We start from the raw sequence: 9,943 nt of genomic DNA, 5'->3' as shown, positions 1-9,943 counted from the left end.
TGTGCTGTCCTTAGGTTAGGTTTAAGTAGTTCTAAGTTCTAGGGGACTTATGACCTAAGATGTTGAGTCCCATAGTGCTCAGAGCCATTTTTGATTAAACCGTGCCGACCCTGCGTCTCCGCGGGACGAACGGCACAAGCAAAAGAAAGAAAGACTGTTCAGCATGCCTCGCCGCCTGCAGTAACCTCTCGGCCGACGCGACGTCAGACCGTAATCTCGGTTGTTTGCTTCCGTGCAGCAGGAAGCCCGCCCCACCAGCGCGGCAGGGCAGCATCCGCGGCGGCTGACGCAACGCCCCTGCGCCGCGGCTCCCGCCGGTCGGTCAGTACCGGCAGCAGCCATGCCGATCGCCCTCGCCTTCGCCTTCGCGCTGCTCCTCTGGTCTCCGGTCCCCGGCGAGCTGTCCCCGCAGCACCCAGGCGAGCAGACTGGCCTCTCCGAACGCGGGGAGCGCGCCACCAAGAACGGGCGAATCGTGTACGCCGGCGTGGCTGACTCGGACGGCTTTCCCGCCGTGAGGCGGCCGGACAGCTGGTACAGAGTGGACGAGGCGCTGCTCCGCAGGGCCCACGGCTGGCGCGGCTCCCGCCCGGCGGCGCCCGCCGGCGACGGCGACGGCGACGGAGGTCTGCTGATGCCTGCTGACGACACGGACACGGCGGGCGGGCCGCGGCGCTTCTCCGTGCCGGAGCAGTGGCTCGCCGTGCCCGACATGGAGGAACCTCCGTCCGGCCAAGCTGCGCCCGTCCGACGTCTCACCGCGGCGGTCAGTACCTATATCCTGGGTCACATTGTGACGTAACAAAATAAAAGTCATCTTTATCAGTAAACTCTTCCGGGCTAAGTTGCCGTGGTCGATCTGTAGAAATTCTTCTCCCTGACGTTTCGTTCTCAACTACGGAGAACATCTTCCGAGGTGAGTCGACGACTGGCTGCTAGGAGCTGGGGCCGCCGCTTATATAGAGATCGTAGGGGGCGCCACCACACGTCACGTGGCGTCGATGTGCAGCTATCTCTGGCTATTGTCTGTTCTCTCGATTGCAGGCAATCGATTGTCACGTGATTGATGCAACGTCGAACGCCATATCTTATCCAATTTTAATCCTTCTTCTTTACGATTAAAATTGTATTGATGTTTGTGGATTTCAATTGCCTCTCTATACATACGTGTATAATAGTGCGACGTCCACGCTAGCACGCTTGTTTCACCAAATTTTATTTCGTGATCTCCATCCTTAAAAACATGTTCTGCTACTGCCGATTTGTCGATATGTCCCAAGTTTTTAAAAGTGAGAAGAAACTGTCGCTTGGGACATATCGACAAATCGCCAGTAGCAGAACATGTTTTTAAGTATGGAGATCACGAAATAAAATTTGGTGAAACAAGCGTGCTAGCGAGGACGTCGCACTATTATACACGTATGTATAGAGAGGCAATTGAAATCCACAAACATCAATACAATTTTAATCGTAAAGAAGAAGGATTAAAATTGTATAAGATATCGCGGTCGACGTTGCATCAATCACGTGACAATCGATTGCCCGCAATCGAGAGAAAAGACGATAGCCAGAGATAGCTGCACATCGACGCCACGTGACGTGTGGTGGCGCCCCCTACGATCTCTATATAAGCGGCGGCCCCAGCTCCTAGCAGCCAGTCGTCGACTCACCTCGGAAGATGTTCTCCGTAGTTGAGAACGAAACGTCAGGGAGAAGAAGTTCTACAGATCGACCACGGCAACTTAGCCCGGAAGAGTTTACTGATAAAGACGCCGGCCGTGAAAGCCTACATGGAATGAAAAGTCATCTTGTTATTCCATGGAAAAGTTGGAATTTGAGATTTCGCTTACTGTTTTGTCAATCACAATTGGCATAAGAATCATGGATTGACCATTGTCATAAAATATTGCATTACGAAATGTGAACAGTTTTTACTTGCAGTTTCGCGTGGCTCGAGGCAGTCACAACTAGCGTGCTATTGATTAAGAAATTGCATTATCGTCTTTCTAATTACTTCATGATCGTAGGTACGATCATACCCGGTTGTGAAGTTATTGTTATGACAAAACAATTTCCTAAGAGGCCAGAAAGTTCTTAAGGGCGCAAAAACAACAGTAACGTCACACAAAAGGGAAATTCAATATTAAAGCTGATGCAAGAAGACGATCAAACAGTTTTCTTTTTATCAATGTAACACGCACATTCGGCTGCTGATCTTGGTGTCTGTAATCTTAGCAAAATGCATAATTAAAATGAAAATAATACTGAGCAGATGATAGGAATGAGCACTGCTAAATGATTCAGTATATCCAGAACAAATATTTATTATAATTAAAACATATATCGTACCTTAAGCTTAGTACTACATTGACGGTAGGTTTTTATGTCCGTTTCATGTCCATTGAGCGCTCTTTTATATAGCCATTCTCCGCTTGACTCGCTCGTGCGTCGTCACGATAAGTTATAACAGTTCTTCTTTCCACACTCCAGTCAAACTTACACGGAACACGTTTTTATTTATTTAGTAAAAAATTAGATCAGACAGCCACAAATCTGCGTCCGTCTTACTTAAGAAAAACAGTACAAGTGTTTTAGCGCCCAAGGCTTCATTTGTTCTCCAGCGAGCAAAATAGTGAAGGATCGTATATCTATCCGTATTTTTCTGTTTATATTGCCGCCCAAAGACGACGAATTACATTATTTAGGAAATTCCACCATCGCTATGCAACGCCTTATTATAAAAAATGGTTCAAATGGCTCTGAGCACTATGGGACTTAACATCTCAGGTCATCAGTCCCCTAGAACTTAGAACTACTTAAACCTAACTAACCTAAGGACATCACACACATCCATGCCCGAGGCAGGATTCGAACCTGCGACCGTAGCAGTCGCTCGGTTCCAGACTGTAGGGCCTAGAACCGCACGGTCACTCCGGTCGGCCGTCTGGTGTGCTCCAACATAAACCACGTGACTGTTGGCAAAACGTGGCGGGATTTCAAATCAGCTGTCTGCCATCCTATGTCTGTATCGTATTTTACCCACATTTCTGAATTGAGTGCCAAACGCTTCCAACAAAAATTACTTTTTTATTTGCGAAAAGTTATGCCAGAACTACATTTGACTTGGGTTTGTTCACAGTACCATTTATAAAATCTAACAAATACATCGAACGCCACTCTGGTGGGCAGCGGGACGAAATTACTACAAACTATCAATTAAAGTAAAATGTCGTTAAAATTCTTTTAAACAGTAAGAGTGGGCTCGTGTCAAAACTTTAAACATTAGATTCGTCGCGTTTTGAGCTCTAGTCACTTATAAAAGAAAATGGTACAGGGGAATTATGTCAACAATAGGTGCCAAAATTGTCGACTTTAGGAGCAGGTCCATTTTAGAGTATCAATTTTAGGTGCACTTCAAAGGTTCAGTTCCCACTATTTTTACAAAAGCTTTAACTATCACTTTAAAAAAAAAACGTAACGTGATACAATTCATTCTAATACAATATTTTACTAACTCGCAGTTATCACACACATTCTAACAACATTCAGACTTACAGGCATTGGAAGCACAGATTTCAGAAGACGAGGCATCATCTAACGAAGCTTAGGCCTCTTCGATTTCATATGCTCCGGATAATCAAAAAGTGTCGGGATAGCATCACTACTTAGCCAATTCCCTCCAGTCTTAGCCCTATAAGAACATCAGGATTAAAACTGACAGACACTGTAAATATAAATTATAAATATACATTGTAAATAATAACTAACCTATCAAAACACATCTCGAAGTGCTTCGAGCAAAGGCGCGTATGTGCAGGTGGCTTAAAGTTGTTCTGTTTCAGGGCCTGTATCCAAAGCTGCCTTCGGTTTTCATACTTAGGGAAACTATGAGTAGGAACGAGAAACAGTTATACTTACTTCTGTAACCGAATCATCACAGATACTTTCCAAAATGTAATATGAGTCTGACTTTACAGGCATCACTTTCAACACTTTAATTTACGTGATACTCTATTTCAAGTGTAAAAAACATATAAAAGTCACTTCAGCAGATTTCAATAAACACATCTGCACTACCATAGAAACACTTACACGTGAAATGTAACGCCATTTCCCCCGACAAAACGCTGAGCACAGCCATAAGCGCAACACGAAACAACCATGTTTCGCCAACATTCGCGTGACTTCAGCCCAGAGATGTTGGAGCCACGAAAATGACGTCAGGGCCAGTCTGTTATATTTATGGTCGAAGTTTGGCGCGCTGTTTGGATCGCTACCGCCCTCTAGCGCGAGGTGGAGCAGGTGTACGGTCGCGTGACGATCGAGGAGTACGTACTGGGCGGTGACCGAGAGAGGCGGTGGCGACAGCGGGGCCCTGCTCTTGGGGGTCGTCAACTGCTCGCCGCGTGCTTTGGCCGACCTCTTGGCTGTCAGGGGCTAAGTCTGCCTTACCCGCATGTACGTGGCTTATAAGGCTTAGAAGCCGTGGTGCAGGAGATCAGCGCGTGCGACCGCATGTCTTGTTATCGGCCGTTGAAACCACTGGCAGCGGTTGGCTCTGACGAGCATTTGGAAGTGCGACGTGTTCCCAGCGCGGGGGTTGAGTGGGAGAAGTTGAGTACTGTTTTTATGTAACAGATTTATATATATACACTCCTGGAAATTGAAATAAGAACACCGTGAATTCATTGTCCCAGGAAGGGGAAACTTTATTGACACATTCCTGGGGTCAGATACATCATACGATCACACTGACAGAACCACAGGCACATACACACAGGCAACAGAGCATGCACAATGTCGGCACTAGTACAGTTTATATCCACCTTTCGCAGCAATGCAGGCTGCTATTCTCCCATGGAGACGATCGTAGACATGCTGGATGTAGTCCTGTGGAACGGCTTGCCATGCCATTTCCACCTGGCGCCTCAGTTGGACCAGCGTTCGTGCTGGACGTGCAGACCGCGTGAGACGACGCTTCATCCAGTCCCAAACATGCTCAATGGGGGACAGATCCGGAGATCTTGCTGGCCAGGGTAGTTGACTTACACCTTCTAGAGCACGTTGGGTGGCACGGGATACATGCGGACGTGCATTGTCCTGTTGGAACAGCAAGTTCCCTTGCCGGTCTAGGAATGGTAGAACGATGGGTTCGATGACGGTTTGGATGTACCGTGCACTATTCAGTGTCCCCTCGACGATCACCAGTGGTGTACGGCCAGTGTAGGAGATCGCTCCCCACACCATGATGCCGGGTGTTGGCCCTGTGTGCCTCAGTCGTATGCAGTCCTGATTGTTGCGCTCACCTGCACGGCGCCAAACACGCATACGACCATCATTGGCACCAAGGCAGAAGCGACTGTCATCGCTGAAGACGACACGTCTCCATTCGTCCCTCCATTCACGCCTGTCGCGACACCACTGGAGGCGGGCTGCACGATGTTGGGGCGTGAGCGGAAGACGGCCTAACGGTGTGCGGGAGCGTAGCCCAGCTTCATGGAGACGGTTTCGAATGGTCCTCGCCGATACCCCAGGAGCAACAGTGTCCCTAATTTGCTGGGAAGTGGCGGTGCGTTCCCCTACGGCACTGCGTAGGATCCTACGGTCTTGGCGTGCATCCTGTAACAAATATAAGTTATGTAACTGGTGGGAGACAACTATTTTTGCTTAGTACAAGCTAGCTACTTAAAGTCATAAAATCCAAAGTCATAAAGTCCATAAAAACCAGAAGAAAGATTTATGTGTTCAGTAAGCTATATGAGGTAACAGTCATGTCATATCTCACACAGAAACTCAAAACATTTATGGATGGGCATGAGCAGCTAGAATACATATGGGACAAGTGAAAAAGAATATTTGATCAAGCACTGGATAGGTATGCACGTAGATGTTTTTATTGTTAATATTAATACCATTGGATGCAGATTCCACACTACTCGTGCACTGTACTTAAATGGCCTTGGAAAGTAACTTGTTACATTAAAGCTAATGGAAATTATTAAGAGACTGCAACACTTACCAACATCATCATAAGGGGTACCTGTATCATCACCACAGAAAGTATCTCCAGGAATGACTAATGCAGAATCAGATACAGTAACAGAAAATGCAGTAGAAGTACCTAAAGCAGCAATACTAACAGCAGTAGAATCAACAGCAGCATCAGAAGAACCACCATCAGTGACAGCAGAAGTAGCTCCTCCAGCATTAGAACCAGCTCCTACAGTATCAACACCATCTCCTTCACCAGCAGTAGCAGAACGAACTCCTTTACCAGTGATAGCAGAAACCACCCCTCCACCAGCAGCAACTAAACCAACTTCTCCACCAGCAGAAACAGAACCAGATCCTCCATCATCTTCAGGGGTAGCAGAAAAGAATAGACCAGTCACAGCAAGTAAAGTATCGTCTTTGTCTCATGATTAAGTGGTACCAAATGATTTGGGAAAACATGTTCTTATAAAACTTGTTGACAGTGAAGTGAAACAAATTCTAACCGTGTTTCAAGCAGACCCAAAAATTACCAAAGAGAAATGAAGATTTTTATGGATTATTCCAAGGAAGCCCAACTACCACCTAACATAGATTCCAGGGCTGAAAAAACAATTTCTGCACTTAAATGTCAGGACTCTGGAAAATAAAGTTGATAAGCTTGGTATACAATTAAAATGCAACAAAAGAATGATTTTATGTATAAATGAACATTGGTTAAAGGAAGAATATATAAAACTGTATGTACCATCAGGTTTCAAATTAGCTACATACTACTGCAGACCCACTGAGTCTTATTGAGGTTCATCCATATGTTAGCAATGATTTAGACTTAAAGTTTGCTGTTCTTGAAGTTAGTGACTTATGCATTAAAGGTGTGTTTGAAGCAGTTGCTTTGATTATACATAGTGTACAGCTCATAACTGTTTCTTTATATCACACTCCTGAAAGTAATGTAGAACAATTTATAGAATGTTTAGAAAAACTTTCCATCAGTATACAAAAGTATACTAAATACAAAATATTAATTTTTGGGGACCTAAACGTAGACACTAGGAAAATGACAGCCAGAAATGTTAATGTAGTAAATATGTTAAGATCCTATAATCTCTTTTGTGCTAAGGAAAGTTCTACAAGGCATTTCTCCTGTCTTGACAATCCAATAACAAATGTATGCAAATGTGATTTTGAGCTAGGCTTATTTAATGTCAATTACCTGTTGGACCAAAGAGGTATATGGGTGAAACTAATTACTGCAAAACCAAAAGAAGACCATGAACAAACTCAGTGTGTGAGACTATTTACAGATAAAAATATTAGCAAGTATAGAGAAGTCTATAGATTGGAATACTATTATACATCCCTCCAGAAATGTGTTGAAGCCTTCAGCACATTCCTCAAAATCATTTCTGAAATCTTCCATACATGCTGTCCACTGGTGGAAAAAAAGTCAGGAAACCTATCCACTCAACAGAAGTAGTTTTCACCTCAATTACAAAAACTGAGACCATTGGTAAATTATTTGTCACGATAAGGTCAAAAAGGGAGCAGTAGTAAAGAAGCTTACAAAAACCTGAAAAGAAAATACAGGTCTGAAATTAAAATAGTCAAGTGTAAGGCAAATGCAAGGCTGCATGGAAAGTAATAAAAGCAGAGCTAGGTATGGATATAAACTATAAAGACAACATAAATGCTGCTAACATCTTTGCTGATGATTTCAATCACTTTTTTGTCAACTCTGCCAAACTTAGCCTCTCAACTCAGGGCAACCAGAATGCCAATTACACACATACACCTATTTCTCACCCCACATCTGGCAGAAATTTTCAAGAAAACGTTACAAACACAGTGTCAGCTTGTAAATGGAGAGAAGTACAAGTAATTGATATAATTAAAGCAACCTCTAAATTAGGATACTCCAGATCTGAAGATGTTTATGGTCTGTCAAACTTTGTAATTAAAAAAATTGTAGATCTCATATCATATCCTCTTTGCACACTGATAAAATGGATGCTCTCTAGTGGACACTTTCCAGAATGTCTCAAAAAGAGAGTTGTCATACCATTTTACAAAAAGGGTGACAAGTCCTGTATCAATAATTATAGACCAATTTCACTTGTGCCTATTCTCTCAAAAATAACAGAATATTGCATACTGCAGTAAATATGCATACACCCATCAGATAATAATGTATTAAATGATTCTCATTACGGATTTAGATCAAATTTATCAACAGTCAAAGCAGTTGAAAACCTTATCTCTTTTGCACCAAGCTCATTTGAGTCAGAATTATTTGATGAATCCATTCTAATTGACTTGAGTAAGGCTTTTGACTCAGTTAACCACAAGTTATTATTAGATAAACTGTGTTGCTATGGAATCAAACACTTGGAACTCTCACTAATTGAATCATACCTCAGCAATAGAAAACAAATTGTAAAGCATAATGGCCAAAAGTCAAAGACTCTAAGTATAAAACGAGGTGTTCCTCAGGGCTCAGTGCTTGGCCCTCTACTATTTATATTATTTGTAAATAAATAAATAAATAATGGTGTGTGATGAGGGCCTCCCATCAGGTAGACCACTCTCCTGGTGCAAGTCTTTCGATTTGACGCCACTTTGGCAACTTGTGCATTGATGAGGATGAAATGATGATGATTAGGACAACACAACACCCAGTCCCTGAGTGGAGAAAATCTCCGACCCAACCAGGAATCAAACCCAGGCCCTTAGGATTGACAGAGTGTCATGCTGAGCACTCAGCTGCTGGGGACGGACATTATTTGTAAATGACTTTTCGGGTAACTTACCCTGTAAATCTATCCTCTATGCTGACAACACAACATTAGCTAATTCTGGAAAGGATATAAACAAATTGAAGGAGGAAAGTGACAAATGTCTCAAAATATCTAATATCTGGTTTAAAGCTAATGAGTTAACTATGAACCATGAAAAGACTGTCAAGATAATCTTCAGTCTATCAAACAGTAACACTGAGTTAAATTGAGCTGAACTCCTAGGAATACACATTGACTCTAAATTAAAGTGGAACACACATACAGATTATGTATGTCGAAAGTTATCTCGAGTTATCTACCTACTAACCAAATTACACATATGTGTTACACAAGATTTATTACTTCAGTCATACTATGCCTTCTTTCACTGCCATCTACAATATGGCATTCTTTTATGGGGTTACTCCCCAGGAGTCAAAAAAATTTTCACTAGGCAGAAAAAAGCAATTAGATATCTTTATGGAATCACTGACAAGACCTCATGTAGACTGTATTTTAAAGACAAAAATCCTCACAGTCAAATCTCTTTACATATATTGTTGTCTATTAAACATAACAGAAAACTTAAACCACTACACTATAAGGAAATCTGTTCATCAACACAATACTCGACAAACAAATATGACTGATATACCCACAACCAGACTTTAAAAAATCCAATCTAGCTATGAATACATAGGCATAAAGGTATCCAACACTTTACCTGTACAGGCTCAATTGATTTCACTGGATATTTTCAAAACTAAAACCAAAATGTGGATGAAGGAAAATACTTTCTATAGTATAGAAGAATTTCAGAATAGCTGTAAAGATGACTTAATTTATTGACAGATGTATAGATATGGGTGTAGAGGCAACTATAAGCTAATAGGGTACAACACTGCTATATTTTTTACCATGTAATATTATGTTATATGAAACATAATGTACAAATAGCTATAATTCTTCTGCTGACATCGACTGCATGTTAATGCTGAAAGATGGATAAAATAAATAAAAGAACAGTTCATCATGGGAGTGACTCCCCATAGCCTACAGTCACTGCAAAATAAATTCTAAGGAAACAGTGACTACTGCAAAGAAAATGTAAAACAATGCATAGGGCTATGGAGAGTCAGATGTTGAATGAAACACATTTAGCTGTCAATAGGCCA

At 42.6% G+C, this 9,943-nt stretch overlaps 1 protein-coding gene across 1 annotated transcript in view; it reads left to right on the top strand.

Annotated features, from left to right (window-relative positions):
* Nucleotides 1-340: 340 nt before the first annotated feature.
* The window catches only part of LOC126100855 (uncharacterized), a 28,206-nt gene continuing 18,603 nt past the window's right edge, over nt 341-9,943 (top strand). Inside the window, exon 1 of the mRNA XM_049911523.1 lies at nt 341-766. Coding sequence (XP_049767480.1) covers nt 341-766 — 426 coding nt within the window. The remainder of the gene's footprint in view (nt 767-9,943) is intronic.

This window comes from Schistocerca cancellata, chromosome 9 (assembly GCF_023864275.1).
Source record: "Schistocerca cancellata isolate TAMUIC-IGC-003103 chromosome 9, iqSchCanc2.1, whole genome shotgun sequence".
NCBI lineage: Eukaryota > Metazoa > Arthropoda > Insecta > Orthoptera > Acrididae > Schistocerca > Schistocerca cancellata.
The sequence above is the reverse complement of the archived record's forward strand: the minus strand, read 5'-3'. Positions and strand labels throughout refer to the sequence as shown.